The following is a 19899-nucleotide window of genomic DNA, read 5'->3' as shown; positions in this document are numbered from 1 at the left end:
GAGTAAAATGTAACCATTAGGGCGAGACCCCTTACAGATTTTTACTGTCGTGGCATTTGGCAGAATAAAATCCTGATTGACCGATGTAAAAATAAAAAAATTATTATATATATAATATTATATTTATATATATAATTTTTTATTATTTTATTTTGTTATTTTTTATTTTATTTTATTATATTATTTTTATTTTACATTTTTATTATTGATATATTTATTTTTTATATTTATTTATATTATTTCTTTTATTATTTTATTTTATTTATTATTATCTTTTTATTTCTTTTATATACTTTTTTCAACCAACAACATTTCTGTGAACTGAGACAAGCGACTTTACAAAGTCAGAGTCAGTGGTCGCTATATTTAGAGACTATTTTTCAAACAGGCGATGCGTGAATTTAATTCAGTTGAATTTATTTCTGCGGAAGTTGATGCAAGTTAATGTTGGCATGAAAAAAAATCTTGCGGGGAAAAAATAGTTTCAAAGCTTGTTTGCTATCAGGAGAAATAAAGCAAATCCCACAAGGGGGAAGAAAACAAAAGCAGGTCTTGTTTTGAATAATGACATTTTCTTTTGTTGTTGTTTTTTCTTCCTGTAAGCTGAGGGGAGCAACTGCTTGAAATCAGAAATCGGATTTTGCAAAAAAGATCGGAGATTTCATTTAAAGGCCATATTGCCCGGCTCTGGTGTGCGATTTAAAAATCGATTGAGCTTGATTTGGTCTTTCCCAGAGCGGGTCGGTCGTCATTTGAGGCTTTTATCATCTTCACACGCACACACATAGCACTCAGACGGATCAATTGACAGTTCCGGTCTGATCGATGAAGGCTGGAGGTCACGCACCCCCCCTCACCCCCGACTTGTATATGCAAGGAAACGAGCGGACTAGCTTAACGCGCACAATATCTGGCGCTGATAACTTATTGATAACTATATGCGAGCTTTAATTGGCAAGGTTCTTAATGAAGAACGGCGCTTTAATGAAGCCGCAACGTCGCTAATACCCGGCTCGTTTAATGGCGCGTTTAAAGAGCCTTAGCTATTTCCTTAGCGCCGGCCATTAGAGAGGGACACGCGCCCGACATCAAGCATGTGGATCGAATCGCCAAGCGCGACGTTGGACGAATTTTGTTGTTTAGAAAGAATACATTTCTTACGTGCATTAGCATGTTGTTCCATCTTTAATACTACCGTATTTTTTTTTTTTATGGACAGTGTGCAGTCGCCACACAAAAAGGGGCGGAGTTTTTTTTTCTTCCTTCCTGGTTAGAAAAATGAAATCACATTTCGATTTGGATCACCATTGTAGTATAAATTCATGCCTATAGTGGAAAGCTTAAACTAGCATACTGGAGTTAGCTTAGCGCTTGGAATCTTGAGGCAACTTAACGCCGCACAGCTCTCTCAAAAGGAAAGGTGAAGATTGATTGCACCACATTTGGGAAGGAACGTCTAAATGTTTTTTTTTATTTTTTTTTTTAAGTTTTCGGATCCAGGGAGAATCTCAAAAGGAGTAAAATATCACAATAATCAACACAAGGAACAGAAGCCGCGCAAAGGTCAAAGGTTGCCGAGAAACAGCCGTGAGTTTTTAATCAAGAACCTGCTGTGTCGCAAAAAGAAACACTTTTTCCTTTTTATCTAAATAATTGACTAAAGACTAATTATATTCTAAAAAGATTTATGGTCCGTAATTTCCTATCGACAATTATTATCAGGATATTTTGAAATGGGCGCATGAAAAATGAACGCTACGTTCGGGCTAGCTATGTTGCTACGTGATCATCGCTGACAAGTACTAATGGCTTCATTTACAAATCGAGTCGTGCTTGTGGTGTTGTGAGGGATTCTCATCTAATGACTTTGTTTTGGAAGGTCACTAATGTATTACAGATGCCACTGCTTTGTAATCAGATTACTCCAATCCCATTAAAAGTCATTCTTTTCTTCCCGCACCCCGGGGAGGGGGAGAGAAAGAGCGGCAAAATTGATTAGTCATACTCACTGATGGATGTTTTCATTCATAACATGAGGTCAGAGTTTATGTAAGCCTGTGTCCTCGTCACACGAGCGCATTCGAATGGAGACTCGACGAGCGCGGATTTTGCTGCCTGACTTTGCGGATCGCTTCCATGTCGGGTTTTTTTTTTTTCTCGAGTCAAACTCATTTTTGTCGCCCGCTGCATCATAGTCATAGTTTCCTTGGGAGGACCATGATGACTGTCGACCCAAATAAATGTTATGAACGTCTCATATGTCGTTTAATTCGTTTTCAAATTAGAGACTAGGAAGAATTTTAAAAGAAGAACGATCATAACAACATCTCTTTTAAAAGTGAAGACATTTTGCAATTTTTGTATTGAGATGTACAATTTGTCTTGGCGGGCCAAATATAATGACACTGTGGGCCAAATTTGGCCCACCGGCCAGAGTTTGAGCCCCCTTGATGCCGACGCCCACGTCACTCACCGGGGCCAGGCCCCGCCTTTCACTGCCTGCCATGCAAACACAAAAAGTATCTCATAACTCATAAGTACTCAAATAATCGACGGACTGTGCGAATATTTGTTAGCTGCAGTGCTAGTTAGCGTGCTGTTTTAGGCTCTTCCTGAAAAGTAATTCGTAAAAAATTGATCATGGCTTCAAAGGTGACACACTCATGCGTATGCAAACGCACACCTCGTAGTGAATGATGGCCGTCTCACACTCAACGTACATTTGACCTTGTCTGCATTTGTGTGTGACTTTGCATCCGTGTGTGTGTGTGTGTGTGTGAGCTCCTTCACTCCCTCAACCTGGCTGCCATTCTCACACACACACACACACACACACACACACACACACACACACACACACACACACACACACACACACACACACACACACACACACTTATCTTCACCACCGCTAACGAATGCACACTCACATCGGCGCACACGGGGGCCTTCTCTGATTATATGCACACACACAGAAACACACACGGACGGACGGGTTGCTGTAAACATCCTCGGAAAAGCTCGAAAAGTTTGGTGACTTGTTGCGAGCAGGTCACTCACTGCGGGACTGCAGTGTTGTTGCATGCTGAGACAGATGGTGTGTGTGAGAGTGTGTGTGTGTGTGCGTTTTTTTTTTCGGCAACGTGTTTCGTGAGTGCGCATGAATGCGGACACCGCCGTCTGTCTCCCCGCGTGGGCGTGAATGATCCAGCAACCGAAAAGACTCCCAGCCGGGGCTTTTTATGCAGCGGGACCCCCGGGGCTGTGCGGAGAGCCCGGTTGTGGCCGTCACGCGGCGATCCACGTAAACAACAAGCTTAAAAATGAATAATTGACGAGTGAGAGAAGTCTAAAAAAGCCGATTGTTTGCATCTGCGTGTTTTGAAGTGATTAATTGCGAGCGTGCGGTTTAATTGTTTGATGCAGACAGCATCGGCGGCGTGTTTAATAATGCAGGAGCTGGCGCTGGTTTATTTATCGGGGTTAAGCTGAAATAAATGACACAAGTGGCGGCTGCCGATGGAGTTTGGAGGGATGAGGAGAGCCAGGGTGAAGGTGAGTGGCAGATGAAGAAGTGCAAGTGCAGTAGACAAAAGAGGAGACGATGCGGTGGGAGGAAATCTGCACTGCGCACGAAATGAGCGGCGCCCACCACCGCCTCGCCGCGCCACGCCGCTTTGCTCTGAAGCATGCGCAGGTGCGCTCGGATGTTTGCGGAGTCCCGACAAATCTATAGCTGCTGAATTTTTCATCGCGCCGAAAGCTTTTTGATTTGTAGACGCTTAAGTGCAAGGAGAAATGGAAAAAGGTTCAAATGACCTCAGCGTGGAAGTTAAATCATGAGCAATCATTTGAGCAATTTGTTTGGCCAACTTCTTGTCGTTCTGTTTTGAAATGGGTACATTCTTTTGAAGACATTTGGGTTTTACCATTTCAAATAACATTCCTTGGCTCATTACCCCTGTCCTCACCGTCAGAGGCAAAAAAAAAAAAAAATCACAAAAAAGTAGTGGTGCACACTCACATCTTCTTTATCATCCGCAAAGAATGACTACTAGTATTACTACGGCTTATTGAGGACTTTTGACTACGTGTATGAAGTATACTGCCCCCTGGTGGGCAAAACGCACTCATCAGAAGGAGCATCCCGGTTCCATTGAACTGAAACCAAAAAATAAAGTCAAAATCAACTTCTATTTTATTGTTATGGGAAAATCAATCCACATTTTCTTATATGCTGTTTCAAAAGTGATTTTTGAATGAAGCCATTTTTGGTAAAAGAGAAGTTATTGAGCTCATGTCAAGCATTCTGACTGATCTTTCAAGGCTCTAAGAGAATTAGGTTTCAAGTCCGGTTCATTTATTAGTAATCAGCAGTAGAACATGGACTGGTTTCACCCAAAATTACGTATTTTGGATCAAGAAATGCAGAAAAGAAGCTTTTTTTTTTTTTTTGTAAAAGCGCTGGCCAAGTTTCTTCTCGGCCCTTAAAAAAAAAATGTCACTGGCGCTGCTCGTTATGATTCTCGTTGACGAAATTTCTCGTCAATGACGTTCAAAGAGTTAATCAAGATCTGATTTAAATGTAAAAAAAAGAAAAATGTTCATGTTTTTAATATTGCGCGCGAAACTTGACCTCCTTGAAGCTATTAGGATCCAAAATGGAAGCTCATTGATTTCAACAGTCTTTGCCCAGGTGTCTTTCTCAAAGTCTTTTTCACTTGAAAGCACGTCTGCGGTCTCTCTTGAGCATTAGAAGTCATTCATCATCATCGCCAATCCCACTTTTCTTCCGATGGCTCCGTTCCACGCTCGACTCACTGGTCTGGAAAAACGGTTATTGAAATTTCAAGGCCAAGTTTCTTCATCGCAAATGACAAATATTGCCTCGGCCGAGCCCAGCATTCCATCCTGGACCTCCATGAATCTCACTTTATTTTATTTGATTTCTTTTTTTCTTTTTTTTTTCATTTACTGCGTCCGCCCCCCCCCCCCCCCCCCCCCCGCCAACCTTCCTCCACCCCGCCCTCACAAAATCTTCCATCAGCAATTTGGCGGCCCCAGCTTGCGATGCGTTTCTTTGCGCTTCAGCAAACATTTCCAGTTCTTCAGGCAACACGTTCATCTCTTATTTGTGAAAGCTCCTTGCAATACTGGTTTAAAGTTAGAAATACAATCTGAAAATCGCCATTATGCACATACCGTATTGGCCCGAATATAAGACGAGTTTTTTTTCCATTTATATAAAACTGAAAAGTGTGGGGGGGTCGTCTTACATTCGGGGTCTCGACAAAGGCTTTTTTCAAACTTGAGTCTTGAAAAGAAGGGGTCGTCTTATATTCGGGGTCGTCTTATATTCGGGCCAATACGGTATATATCCTGCAACAAAGCATTTGACGGATGTATCTAACGTCGCGGCCGCCGTGTCGACAGTCTCGCTAATATCGCACGACACCGTTGAGGCGTTTGGGGGGGCTGAGCTGGAGGTGGGAGTGAGGAAGGGCTGAGAAAAGATGCAAAATGAAACCAAAAAAAAAAGATGTGTGGCGAGTGTAAGTAAGAGAAAGTGACAGATCGCCGAGCTGATTTAGGTCAGCAATCAGAGCTCGGCTACTGTCGGCTTTCAGATTGTGTGCGTGTATTAAATTGGGGGGGGGGGGGGGGGGGGGGGGGGGTGCGTGCGGGAGTGCGTCGCTCCCGCTTAAGGTCACACACACACACACTCAGACAATTACACACTAAAGAATCCCTTCTTAATTGGATAGGGCCTGGTTAACATTGTGTGATTCATTTAACCTTGGTGCACCGTGTTGCTCTTTCTCTCTTTCTCTCTCGCGCGCATGCACGCAAACATTTCTCAGCGCTAAAAGAAACAAAAGCGCTATTGTACGCAGCCAGCCTTCTGCTAAGCAATCAAATGTGCAAGCGCAGCCAGAGGCGGGGCGGGTGTGTAAAACAAGCGCACCTCGCCGGCTGACCTCTGCCATTGGTAGACGGCATTAGCTCACTAATATTAGTGGACAGGATCACGTAAACGTGACCTCTCGCTGCCCTAGTGGCAACGTTATGGAAAAATGCATGTACACGTGGAGATAATGTAGTTATTATTGTCTAAAAAAACGGACTTTCAATCTTGAGGCAACATTATGCCGCACGCCTCTCGCCGTTTAATGGAAGAGGCGGAGTTTTACGACGCGTGTCAAACCAAATGTCAATTGTTTATTTTCGGGAATTTCGCTTGTTTTATGATGCGAAAAAAACAACAAAATGACGTGGGGACAGGCCAATAGTATTGATGTGCTTCAAATTTAGATTTTTTTTGTCTAAGTTATAAATGCCTTAGCCAGTTCTCCTATCAGGCTAACGGGACTTAGCTTAGCGCCATAGCGGCTGTAGCTATTATATGACTGCTTCTTCTCTATGATGGCAGAAAACAAGCATCCTAAAATAGAGTTTTATGGCAAATGAGAAATGCGTGCAAAATAGATAAAAACTGAGTCGTAGCTCGAGACACGATGGAGCGGGAAGGTCCCACCGTTCAAAGAAACAAGGACAAACAATTGGCTACAAATCCTTTGGAGTCGCCGTTTAAGCGTCCTAATTGCTTCCAAACTGCACAAAGAATGTCATTATCACATTGTGTGCGTGTGTGTGTGCGTGTGTGTGAGCTTCATTAGCTGTTGACTCGTCCTCCACTAATCTTCATTGTTGTCTTGAACGCTGGCTATGTTTCACCCCAAACGGCCGCCCTACCAAGGTCACGACCCCCTGGAGCCCGTTACTGGCCAGAATATCTCATTAGGGTTGTTGTTACCGGTAATTGTTTGTTGTTTTTCGGATATGACGATTCATGGCAAAATGCGGGAGGCGTATGATCCAAATTGAAGGCCTTGGGGGAGGTCTGCTGTCTCTCTTGAGTGTTCAGATATTCTCAGTAGATGCCAAATGAGCCCCCCCCCCTCCCCTCCGGCTCCTCTTTAGGCGGCTTAACGTCCGTATTAGCGCACATCTGCTCTTGTTCCGTGCACTTATTATATATTGATGAAGTTGAGGCTGGATAATTGAATAGCACCATCATGGAGGGGTCTCCTTTCTCCACTTGTACTTCAAGTGGATTGAGGGGGGGGCGGAGCTAGAAGTAGGTTTGCCACCCACATGCGTTTTGTATATGTATGTGTGTGTGTGTGTGTTTTCACAGTAAGACCAATCTGGATCCTAAAATGGAAGCTCACCATCGGCTTAATATATGCAATTAAGAAGCTAATTAGAGTAATTAATTCAGCCGGGCCGGGGCCCAGTCTGGCCCCTATTCACTGCATTGGAGCCATAATCCTTCACACACGCACACATGCACGCATACACACACTCATTATGAGCGGTCTCTTTGTGCACTGCCAGAGAAGTCGGAACCAAAGAAAGAGGCGAAAATAAAAGAGGGAGAAAGTGAGGCGTTGGGTGCGGCCTAATGAGTGAAAACAGTGTGCTAATTCATCCGCAGCGCCCCCCGCTGCTTTTGGGAGGCGCTGCGAGGGAGGAACAGTTGCTGGTGTAGCCAGTGGCATCTTATTTAATTTTTTTTATTTTTTTTTGCATTGGAGAATGGCTGCTCTGTTTGATTGCTTTAACCTTTATTTATTCCCTCCATTCGTGTTCCACCTTGCTGGGGAAAAGTCACCGTTCTGTCTTGGGATGATTTGAAGCTTTAATAAAGATGGAAGTGCTGTTTTTTATTCTACTTTACAATGTAAAAAGGCAAACAGTGCGGTTTGTTATTGTTCAATGATTGATACACGTGTACTAGCGTGTCTCGCTAGTTGGCTGGCCCGACTTTGTTATTTTTGGAGCGCAATTAGGAAGCTTGTGATGAGGTGCAGAACAGCCCGGCCGACAGGCAGCTCCTCCGTCTACTTGATGGAGGAATTTGGATGAAATAAAACCACCTGGAGACCAATTATCATGTTGTTTATTCTACGATACGCAATACGCGAGCATATTTTTTTTTTTCTTGAAATGACCCAATCTACCAAAAAAAATGTAATATTAATTTTTGAAGTGCTCTCGATGTATGCTGTAACAGTTCTTCCATTTGTCAGCCAGTCAAAGGCAGATATTTCCCATCTGTCATATTTTGGCACACGGCACAAAAATGGTTTGCAAAAGAGCAGCGAGCAACAACTTTTGAGACGTTTGATCCTGCGGGAGCGTGTCTGCTATTTCTCACTTGACCTTGCGTGAGGCCTCACTCAGGTGCTCAAGTGATGAAATCGCACTTTGGTTGTCGGTAATTGCGAGGCTTGCTCGCAAGGTCCACGGGTCTGAATCCTGCCGTCGAGCTTGAAATCAGTGGTGTTTTTTTTTTTTTTTTTTAATCACTCATGTTCTTTAAAATCTTCCCAGCTCATCAGTGCGGCGCTAATATTATGCAATCAACACAGAGGATAAAGAATATATGACTGCGTAGATCCTCTTACATAGTCTGTCTACATGTGTTGCTATCTAGCATTATCATTACGCTAGCAAATTGAAAGGCTAGGCAAAGTCGTTGAACAGCGAATTTCAACTTCGAGGCACCTAGCTAATTTGGAAATAATTGTTTTTGCCAACGTGCTGCTTATTGTGAAGTGAGTTGACAAACCCGTAGACAAACTGCATTAGCTACGCAAACACACTTACACTTACACAGACGCACACATAGAAAGAAGAAAAACAGACAGATTGCCATATAGCTTGAACACACACTTTGGAGCAGCCTGCTTTAATCGCAGGGAAGCTCAACAAATATGGCTGTCATTACTCCCTTTTTTTTACTGTTACACACACACACACACACAGATAGTATATAATTGCACTGTGGCTTCCGCTGTCCATCATCCTGCCCTTCATATTTGGCCCTCCTTCTTTCCACTTTCTTTCTCTCCAATCTCTCCCTGCAGCGGTATGCAGGCACACACGTCAAGATGCATTATTTCGCCCGGCTGCCTCTCATGTATGTGTGTGCGCGCGCACGTGCTTTCCTCCTTTTGGAAACAATAATAAGAGTATAGGGAGGGTAGCCCGGGCGAGAGAACTCACACTGGACTGTTGGAGATTAGCAAAACATCTCGGAATTGGACCGAACGAACGACCGCATGTGCAACAACAAGGAGAGCACACGGAGTCGTTATAACACAGTGTGTTCCTTCCCGCATTCCAAAAAATACAGTCAAAGTCAAAGTCCGCTTTATTGTCAATTTCTTCACGTTAAGGCACACAAAAAGATCGAAATGACGTTTTCCCACCGTCCCACGGTGACTAGACACAGTACACGACATTCACAATCAAATAGCACAAAGAGTAAAAACGAACAGACAAGAGCAACGAATAAGTAATAAGCAAATAACCCAAATAAATAAACAATAAATAAATAAATAAATAAATAAATAAATAAATAAATAAATAAACAGCATACAATAAATAAATAAATAAATAAATAAATAAGAGCAGCAAAATACTCCATCGGTGTTAAATGAGAGTGTGAATGAACTAACAAGCGTGATGGAATAATGGCTGAAATGCAAAATATTAGCGGCGGAGTTCACCTGGTGCTGCTTTTGCTCCACTTTTTTTTTTTTTAAGCTTTCATGTCAGTGTAGGAACGCTTGAGTAAACAGCAGATGTTGATGAGGGAGGTCCAAATCGTCTTGCCTTTTGCAGGCTTTTGTGACTTTTACAGCCTTGGTGTTGGAAATGCTTTTTTGGAAGCTGTAACATCTAACATGTCTCCCCCGCCACTGGGGAATGGAGTAGCTTGTAAAGAAAATGAAAACCACTTTCAGATCTGTCGCTAACACTATAAAAACACACACGAGCAACCAGCGTGGAGGAGAGGCTCGGACTAAAGTGAACGTGAATGGAGTCAGAGCTCCTGACTAAGCCACTCCCCCAATACTACAGCGTGGTGACTTTTGGCTTAGATCTCGCAAAAACCTCAAAGCCATTTGCTGCTGACTAGTGTAATCAAAAGAATATTTTGCCAAATGAAAATTCCATAAAAGTGTTGGTGTACCTAATGAAGTGGCCAGTGAAGGAGATCGAGCTTGTTCTGTCACATTTGCACCCTCAATCCCTTCTGCATCTTAATTTAGAAGCCCCCGCCCCCCCGTCTTCCCGCTTGCTTTCCCTTTTCCCTCCTGATGCATGTCACAGATCGTTCCTCCCTTCAGACCCGCGACCCACTTCCCAAGAAGCAGACTTTCGTCCTTCACCTGGATATACGCCGCCGTGCTCCAAATATCCTTGTTATTTATTGAGCCTCATCAGCCACAACATTGACTTTGACAGCTTGGGAATGTTTTTTTTGTGTTTGTTTGTTTGTTTGTTTCCAAATAAATGCAAAATCGGATCAGCGGGGTTTTCGTTCAAAGGTCCCTCATCCCGCCTTGGCTCTTGCGTTTCTGTGGGCCCGACGCCAATGCTTTAAGCTAGCAATGACAGACAATGTCACAGTGGAGGGGCTGCGTGTGTGTGTGTCTGCATGTGTGTGTGTGTGTGTGCAGTGATGACAGTCTGACAAGTGACGAGGGATGTGAAGCTTGGAGTTGGGTGTCACTGTCTCCCGTTTTTCCCCCTCGCTGCGCTCAAGTGACATCGCAGTACATCACCAGACGATGTTTGTGTTTATGAAGGAGGCGGCTCACAATGACACCACCAAATGTCTATTAACCACTTCAATAGAAGCACAAAGCATGACTTGTGTTTCTATCCTTCCTTCCTTCCTTCCTTCCTTCCTTCCTTCCTTCCTTCCTTCCTTCCTTCCTTCCTTCCTTCCTTCCTTCCTTCCTTCCTTCCTTCCTTCCTTCCTTCCTTCCTTCCTTCCTTCCTTCCTTCCTTCCTTCCTTCCATCCATCCATCCATCCATCCATCCATCCATCCATCCATCCATCCATTCATCTATCCACCCTGACTGCAAATTGCATTTAATTGAATATACAGTGATCCCTCGCTACTTTGCTACATCGCGGATTTTTTTTTTTTCCAAATAAAAAAACAACAACATTTAAAAGTAAAATAAAACATTTAAAGGTAAAAATAAAACTTCTAAATTGAGGAAACGTGTCTAATCTTTAGGACAATGTCGTATTGCTCCAAATGTTTGTTTACATTCCTTTAGAAGTCCGTTTTCGGCTGTTAGCGTGATCGCGAATTAGCATATTTCCGCTTACTCGTTAGCCTGTCCAGTATTTCTTGTTAGTGACCGTACTTTGCGGATTTCACTTATCGCGGGTGGTTTTTGGAACTAATTATCCACGATAAAGCAGGGATTACTGTAGTTTAAATTGATCATTTAAAAAAAAGAAACTGAAATTGAAATAAAAAAAAAAAGTCCTCCCATGTTTTAATGAAATAATGAGTAAAAATGGTTAGATTACATCCATGTGAGTACGCCCGTTTTGTTAAAAATTAATTCCCCGGATGCTTTGGTGCAGAAGGAAGTGAAGTGCAGATTCCATTTGGAAACAGGAGGATCTGACTTCCACCTGACATTTCGTCCCTTCACTTGCATTTTCTGCTGACTAACTACACCAATCTGCATATGCACACCGAACAAGACGTGCCAGTGTGTCTTGTTTACATTTCCAGGACGTCCTCGTTTGAATATGTCTGTCCACGTAGACTCACTTCACACACTCGCTGCTTGTTTTCCATGATGAATTCGGATGATTTAAATCCTGCCGTGTGGATTCTTGGAGCAGCTTGGGACTAAGAAGAAGAAGAAGAAGAAGGGGGAAAAAAAAAATAAGAATAAAACACATAAGCAGGAGAACGTTTGGGAAGAAGAGCTTGACCCATTTCTTCCAGCCCTTCAGTCTATTGGCTGAAGTGTGTGTGTATGCGTGTGTGCATGTGTAGGAGGTCACGGAAGTAAATATATGTCGCTTCACTTGCAAGGTAGACTGCGGGATATGTAGTTTGAAGCGCACACACGCACACACACGCTCAAGAATGCCCTCACTGCCCCGGGATGGGAGCAATGACCCAGTTGTGCAGAACATCACTTGCGACTGTCCTACATGGCCGGCACTTGGGTGACGTTACGTCATCCGACCAGCCAGCCACTCACTCGGACTCTTTGTGTTGTTTGGCTTCTCGACCTGCGGTTTTATTTGATTGTAAAGAACATAGATGCCTGCGAGTATTGTTAGATTTTCATCTCGACTTTGCATTGAGTTACTTAAAGTAGTTGTGAAACTCTTCTTACAGCAGGGGTGTCAAACTTCTTTTTGTCGCCGGCCGCATCGTAATCGTAGTTTGCTTTAAAAGGCCGTTAGGATTGTCAACCCGAAATGATAAGACTAATAAAAATAATTGAATAATTTAAATGAATAATAATGAAATAGTTAAAAATAAAAATTATTAGGAAAAATGAATGATAATAAAAATTGCTAACAATATCTCTATTTTTTTTAAAGTGAAAACAATTAGAAATTTTGGAATTGACATATGAATTCGATGCGTCATTTTCTGTCTTTGCGGGCCACATAAAATCATGTGGCGGGCCATATCCGGCCCCCGGACCTTGACTTTGACACCCGTGTCGTAGAGGGTTCATCGACCAAGTGGTACTCACCAAAAAGAGCCGCAAACTGTTTAATTTATGATATTCCATTTGATTATATTAGCACTGTACAATTTTATTGCGCAACATGAAATAGTACGATTGGCCTTGTGCAAAAACACCTTTTTGTTTGGACAGCCCTGACTTTGGCAGGAGCGTTTGAGTAATTTTCTGTCTTGATTCTCAGACTAAAAGATTTTTAACAATGTGTTCTGAGGAGCATATTTCGAAACATCTGTGACCTTTTTGCGCTCGTCGATGAAACATTAGCCGCAGTGGAACATTAACATACGCAGGAGCTCAAGCTGAGCAGTAACTGTACTGTGACACTGATTTAGTTTGAAATAAACAGCGGCGTGACTGAATTCAGTGACGGGGGGGGGCCTCCAGCGGTGGTTCAACGCAAACTTCACGTCAGCGCTCACTTTTTGGTGCGCGGTATGTGTGAAATCGGGGAGGATTGCGTGACTCGTCTCTCCGAGTGTGTTTGGTGAGCATGTGACGCATCATGTGGCTTCCAACCTGTGACTATGAACTCCGATCTGAAATCCTCCACTTTGCTTTGATGCATTCATGACACGAGGTTCTCACTGAATGAAAGTCATTCGGAAAAGTGGGCATTCTGTGACTCGTGTAAAGTCCCATCAAATCCAAAAATATTGAGGTGAATGTTATATTTTCTGCAGTGGAAGTAGGCAGAAGTACATTTTGTTAAAGATTGATTCCAGTTTTCGACTTTAAAGAGGAAGTCAAGCTCAAAATTGTCTTTACAATAATATGTTGGATGTGCTCCCACTAATGTAAACACAAAATTCTGATTGTTTTTGGAATATGAGTCGTTTTAATCCAACTCTGGGGGCGGCCATTTTGCTACCTGCTGTCGATTGAAAATGACATCACAGTTGCCAGGTCTCGGGTCACAACCAATCACGGTTGAGCTTCAGAAAACTGATGCGTCGTGATTGGTTGTGATCTGGGACCTGGCAACTGTGATGTCATCTTCAGTGATTCTGGACATAAATTAAAACAGGCAGATTGTTCCTGTTTAATTAATATTCCACAAAAGAAAACATTCATCAGAACACTTTATTTTGACCAGTTGGGTTGCACAGAAGAGATTAGTTGGAAGAAAAATTGTGCTTGACGTCCCCTTTAAGCTTTTTATGCTGAAAGCACTCAACCTCCATAAAATCCCAAATAGCGAAGCAATCATTTTAATATTTCCAGAGGGTGGAAGGGGGACTGAGATGAATTTGGTGACGATTGATCACAGCTGAAACATTTTAGCGTTTTTGACTGTCCCACTCATTGCAGGAAAACATGAGGAAATTTCACCCTGCTCTGGAAGAAGTAATGTGCTGTGTATTGAGGGTGGAATGCAAGAAAAAATAAGACTTTTTTTTTTTTTTTTCTCCACCATGTGGAGACCAAATAGTGCCTGGTCTGTTTCAACCAAAAATTCCGTTTCCCCGCAAACTAATGGCCTATGATGGCTTCATTAATGCTCACGGTCGAGTTTTCAAGCGTCAGCAGATTTATGAAAAGGTTTGAGACAGTTTTTTTTTTTTTTTTTTTAAGGGCGGTCACGGAGCGAGAACGTGAGAGAGACACAGAGAGCCGCTCGGCTTATGTGCTCTTCATCATGGATGTGACACACATGGTACTCTGGAGAGGGAGCAAAACAAATTTAAACAGGAAGGCAACTGTAAATTCTACTCGGCTGAATGCACACAGATGCACGCACGCCATCCACTTGAGAAGCTAAGTCGCTTTTGCAGAAGGCGAATTTGCACAGATGGGAGCGCTCTGCACAGACACACACTCGAGTACGCCGTGAACTCGTAAAACTTCGCAGGAAACCGGCAGTGCGGCAACACGCGAGGCAAGTGGACCCAACGGGCCGGATCCAGGAGAAAAAAAAAAACAGAGACATGATTAGTCAGAGGCAGACCGGCAAGCTAAAAGCACCATGTGTAAGAACAGAAGGGCAGGTGGATGTGACATGAGTTTAACAATAATCGGCACTTTTCATAATAATCGTAATCAGCTGGAGTTTTGGAACGGAAAATCTATTCTTTGAGGCCAATTGAGAATCTGTTCTCAATTGTATTAACTGAATTAGTAAAGGGTAAATAAATAGAAATAAATTGATTGCAATTGTGCATTTTGGCAACAGAACAGAGACTCTCCACGCCTCGCTTTTTTAGCCAAAAGTCGATATGAAACGACCGTCTGGATCATACCTTGTAACTTTTTAGTATAAACGATCATGTAATACAACGTGCCGTTTTAATTAGCTTTTACTTATGCATAATTATGATGTTTAATGATATTTATGATGTTATTCACCAGTGGTTAAAGAAACACAGTAAAATGTGGAAACTTATGACTCTCTCTCTCTCTCTCTCTCTCTCTCGCTCTCTCGCTCTCTCTCTCTCTCTCTCTCTCTCTCTCTCTCTCTCTCTCTCTCTCTCTCTCTCGCTTTCTCTCTCGCTTTCTCTCTCTCGCTTTCTCTCTCGCTTTCTCTCTCGCTTTCTCTCTCTCTTTCTCTCTCTCTCTCTCTCTCTCTCTCTCTCTCTCTCTCTCTCTCTCTCTCTCTCTCAATATATCTACTTTGTATACTTATAAATATATTTTTTTGTTTGTTTCCTCTCCTGGCATCTGTGTGCGATGAAGCCTGACTTCACTGATTTGTTTTTTGTGCTCCGAGAGACATCCTTCCTCTCGTCGATCCTCTGGCGCGTCACATCCCCCCCCATCACTGCTCATCATTGTCTCAATTACTCATCCCTCCCTCGTCTCCCTCCTTCCTTCCCCGCTTTCCCTTTCCATCTCATCTCAAAATCGCAGCCACGGGCGGCCATATCTTTTCTCCATTTAGGCTATTATTCGGCGCTGACCAAAAAAAAGAAATACACTCCAAGACGTTGTAGAAAGTATGGTCACAAACTTTTGGGCTACATTTGGTTTTTGGACTGGAAAGATGGGCCGGGTCGGTAAATGCGTCTGTATGTGAGCTTCAAGTTACTTTATATTACAATTTTACATTGTATGTTTAAAAAAACAAGTGTCCGCTGGCTAATGCTAACGCCTAGCATGCCAATTCCATTCAATTCAATGACATTTTGGCAAATCTTGATTCATTCTTTAAACTTCAAGTTACTTTATTTGGCTCCCAGTTGAAGTTTACTGTATGTTTAAAAAAAACTACACGCGTCTGCTGGCTAATGCTAATGCTAACACATAGCATGCCACTTCCATTCAAGTCAATGACACGAAATCAACGACTGGCCACTTTGCCCACCCTTGACAACGTCTCTCCATCATTACGTTGACCTCTTGTGGCCGTCACATCAGCAACACCTTGTCACGGCCAATCACGTCTCGCGACCCCGGCGCGCCCCCCACGGCCTCGCCCACGTCATGCTCGCCTCCCTTGTGCGCCTTCCCTCCGGGTGTCGGAGGACATTAGCGTCAAAGTGGCTGAGGTTGAGTTGACAGCTCCGTTTAGTCCTCCTGGCTCATCGCCTGTCATGATAGTTTGGTGTTTATTATTATTTTTTAATTTCCTCCTTTGCATCGTTTAGAATCACTAGGAATGGGAATAAAACTTGGTGACGGCGCACGTGATCCCGTGAATCTATTTTGAGCTGGAAATGCACTCTCGTCGCCTTCTTTACGAAAGTATGCTTCATGCGTTGACCCCGGATCGCACTGCATCCTGAAGCCTCCTCGTGCTTTCACACTCTGCATTATGTAGAAATCGAGGCAAGGAGGTGTGACAAGTGAAGTTGCATCGCTTTCACACCTCCCTTTCTTTCACTCGCCTTCCTCCAAAGGTGCTGATGGCTCGCGTGAGGACAAATAACGTTTTTGGAAAGAAGGACGGGGCGGATGGAAGCAAGTTTATTATTATTATTATTATTATTATGTGCACTTGTGGATGGTTGAGGTGTGTGTCTCACTCGTGAATTTATGAAACAGTCGGCGCAAGTGTGAAATTGGTTTGATGGGCAGCGGACGTGAAGAAGAAAACATTTTATGTTTCTTTTTTTTAAATCTGGCTTTTTTAAAGAATTTGCTCAGTTTATATTTGATAGAGTCTGTTGAGTGAATTCAGAGGTTTGTCTAAAAATCGAATAGTCATCGAAAAATCTTTTCTGAAAACCTGCATCCGCCGTTTTAGAGCGCCACGTTGTCTGCCATGAGTGCACGCATGTCATGCACAGAAAGGTGGGATAAATTGTCCAAAATTGCCTTCTATATATTTTTTGTGTCAAATTTACTCTCATCAACTTTATTGATCAAGCATTTTAAAAACGAGCACAGGTGCTTCCGACGTGCCGTACATCAAGCAAAAATCAGACATAAAAAAATCAAAGGCGGTTAAAACAATATGATTACAACAATATCCAATATGATATGATTCACTTGAAGTTTTAGATATTCATGTGACCCTCCAGAGCTGTTAACCCCTTTATAGCGGAGATAAATTGGATTTAATTCACTCTAGCTCAGATAAAATGAGCCAAAGTGCTACTGCGGCTTTCCTTTTTTTTTTTTTTCTCTTTAAGACACTATAAAGACATTTCTGTCCTGGGGTCTTTTAATGGTCGACAATTACACTTTCTAAATCTCAATTTAAGGCAAAAATGCCATCCGCAAATCTCGGTATTAATCCAGCGTGGCTTGTCCGTCCTCAACCGTGGTCGCTGCCAAAGTGGTCAAGTCCAAGCGACGCCGGCGGCGTCGTTAATGGATGCCGGCGAACGGCTTAAAATGAGGACTTATTAAAGTGCAGCTCGCCTTTCTAGTTTGACATTTCAAAGTTTCCAGTCTGGCTTTTAAATTGCCGCTTCTGCAAATGTCACTTGTCGGCTCCCCCGGAAGAGTTGAGGATACGAGCGGAATTTATTGTTTGAAATAGCGAGACGTCACGCCATTCGAGTGGATGCTACAATTTGTCGCTAACGATGCCATCTTGTCTTTTTGTGTGTCCCCCCCCGCAGCTACGTCAGATGGGACACGCCAAGGTCTGGACAGCATGAGGGGAGGAGTTTGTGCCACGCAGGGCATGAAGGTGGTCCTGAAAGTGGGGCAGAGTGAGTCCTATATTCTCTTATCAGGCCCGAAAATGATATTTCTCTTGGTTAGCCTTCCCGCTAGCTTGTAGGTGGCTCCTCTTCACCGCGAGCATATTACAGCTTGTTAAGAGCCGAGAAGTGTCGGATCAGTCGCCTCTAACGAGGATCGCTGACTCCTCTTGCACTTTGGCGCTTTTTAACGACTCGCTCGCTGCCTTTCCCGCACAATTTTCTACCTTACAAACATGGCCATGACCCAGCGGAATTTTTCTCGCCGCTATTTAGTTTGAGAGAGAAAAAGAGTTGCACATTCCCGCACATAATAGCGACCTGTCCTTCACACGCTTGTATTGTATCAGCCGGCGTATCTGCTGAGTCGGCAGAAACGGCTCTTTTAACACGATCCTTTGTGTCACACGCTAATGTGGTTTATAATAGTTTGGGGTGTTTTGTTGAAATTAGTTTAGATGTTTTCTTGAATTTATCTTCAGTCACTTTTAGTTATATTTAGGGATATAATCGAAATGAACCCCGAAAGGTCATAGATGATAATAATTCACAAAAGAAACAAAAACAAAGGCCTTCTTCATTTTAGTGATAGTAAATTGAAAAAAGTGAGATGAAGGTTTAAAGAGTTTTCAGTTTGTCTTTATTTGACTTTGTTAACAAAATTTTTTTTTAAGTTTGAGTTATTTGGTTCATTTTTATGAACTCGATTCATCTCATTGACAACTCAATTGTATTTAATTGACCTTTCTGTAATTATCCGCAATGTCTGGATGTCGTAAATAGTTGCACAGAGAAGAACGCCACATCACAAATATGTCTAAAACATGTGGTTGCCTTTTTTTTTTTTTTTTTTGTATTCAGCAGTAGAACATGTGCTGGTTTTATCAAAAACACCGGTTTTTGACTAAAGAGCGTTGAAAAAGGAGCTTTTTGTGAAAACATTTTTCCCCACCTTCTTCAATTTATTGTTTCGAATCGTTTTGAGAAACCAATATCCGCCAATATCAGGATCTCCACATAGATGAATATCATTCAATAAAGATGTTATTTCTGTCGTGGTTAGCAAACTGGTAGGCCTTCACCTTGGAAAATCCCCCCCCACTGTCATTTTCTCATCTCATTTGTGTTTCAATTCTTCATCCAAGCCCTCGGTCCACTCTCCACTTATTCTCTCCATCTTATCAGTGGTGCTGCTGAAAGGTCACGGCCGCGTTGTTTGTCGTCTCTCGCTCGCTCGCTCGCTCGCTCGCACTCCATCGACTTATTTCACGGCACATCTCTCTCGCCTGCTCCCTGTCGCACTTACTTGCGACTCACTATTGATCCCAGCGGGCGCCTCTGACCTCAGCTTGTTGCTCTATTGTACTTCATGCTAGCTCCATTCAAGGTTTTAGCCTAGACATTATTTAGCTAAAATAAAGCGAGATAGTCCCGATTTCACGATTGGTTCTTTAATCGCCACGACGGCGACGGCCCGACGAGGCAGATGGGCAAGATTTAGCGAGGGCAGATTATGATCCGACCTGGCCTCGTTGCAAAAACTCATATCCTATCCCTCCTGGAATGGTTTCCTTCGATGACATCGCAGTGCCGCTCTATGACATCATCAAGAAAGGCCAAACCAAATATCACTTCAGAAACCAAATGTAATGAAGAAGACAATGTGATGAACAACCGTCCCTCCTTCTGACAGGTCCATACGGGCTGCCTCCCAAGAAGGAGCCAGCTGGACGTTCCACCAACCGGAACTCAGGTAAGCGGCCAACCAAATGGAGATGATCGGCAAGATGGATGCAGGGAATAAGAAAAACAACAATAAGCAGCAGCAGGGAGTTGGGCTTAGGGGGGGGGAACAGATGGAGGATGTGCAGCCGTGACATCTGCGGATCTCTATTTAATTCCATATATTTTCTCTCCATCCGTCTCCCCCCCCCACCACCACCACCACCGGTTTCGGCCCCTCGGAGCTAAGTGCCGCGGGCGGCTAGTGGATGGCTAATAGCTACATTGGGCAAAGGACAAAAAAAGACAGATAGCGAGAGTGGGAAGAGGGAGGAAGAACGGAGGGGCGGCAAGGAGCCAGGGCCAGACCAGAGGCAACATTTGAGAGAGTTATTACTGTCATTAGATGCTACAGCCTGGATGGGAGAGAGGGTGGCTGGCGGGGGGTAAAGGGGGGGGGGGGTGGAGGAGCAGACACGAGCGTGAGGC

General features: G+C 43.3%; 1 protein-coding gene across 3 annotated transcripts in view; it reads left to right on the top strand.

The window, feature by feature from the left end:
• Positions 1-19899, top strand: part of efnb3b (ephrin-B3b) — a 44979-nt gene that overhangs the window by 19657 nt on the left and 5423 nt on the right. For 2 of the 3 annotated variants that reach the window (XM_085904620.1, XM_085904612.1), the window contains 2 exons: positions 17605-17697; positions 19382-19441. In XM_085904620.1, coding sequence (XP_085760746.1) covers positions 17605-17697; positions 19382-19441 — 153 coding nt within the window. The remainder of the gene's footprint in view (positions 1-17604; positions 17698-19381; positions 19442-19899) is intronic. The other variant, XM_085904628.1, reaches the window with a different exon arrangement.

Source organism: Syngnathus leptorhynchus, chromosome 2 (genome assembly GCF_054491065.1).
Source record: "Syngnathus leptorhynchus isolate UIUO chromosome 2, UIUO_Slep, whole genome shotgun sequence".
Taxonomy (NCBI): Eukaryota; Metazoa; Chordata; class Actinopteri; order Syngnathiformes; family Syngnathidae; genus Syngnathus; species Syngnathus leptorhynchus.
The sequence above is the reverse complement of the archived record's forward strand: the minus strand, read 5'-3'. Positions and strand labels throughout refer to the sequence as shown.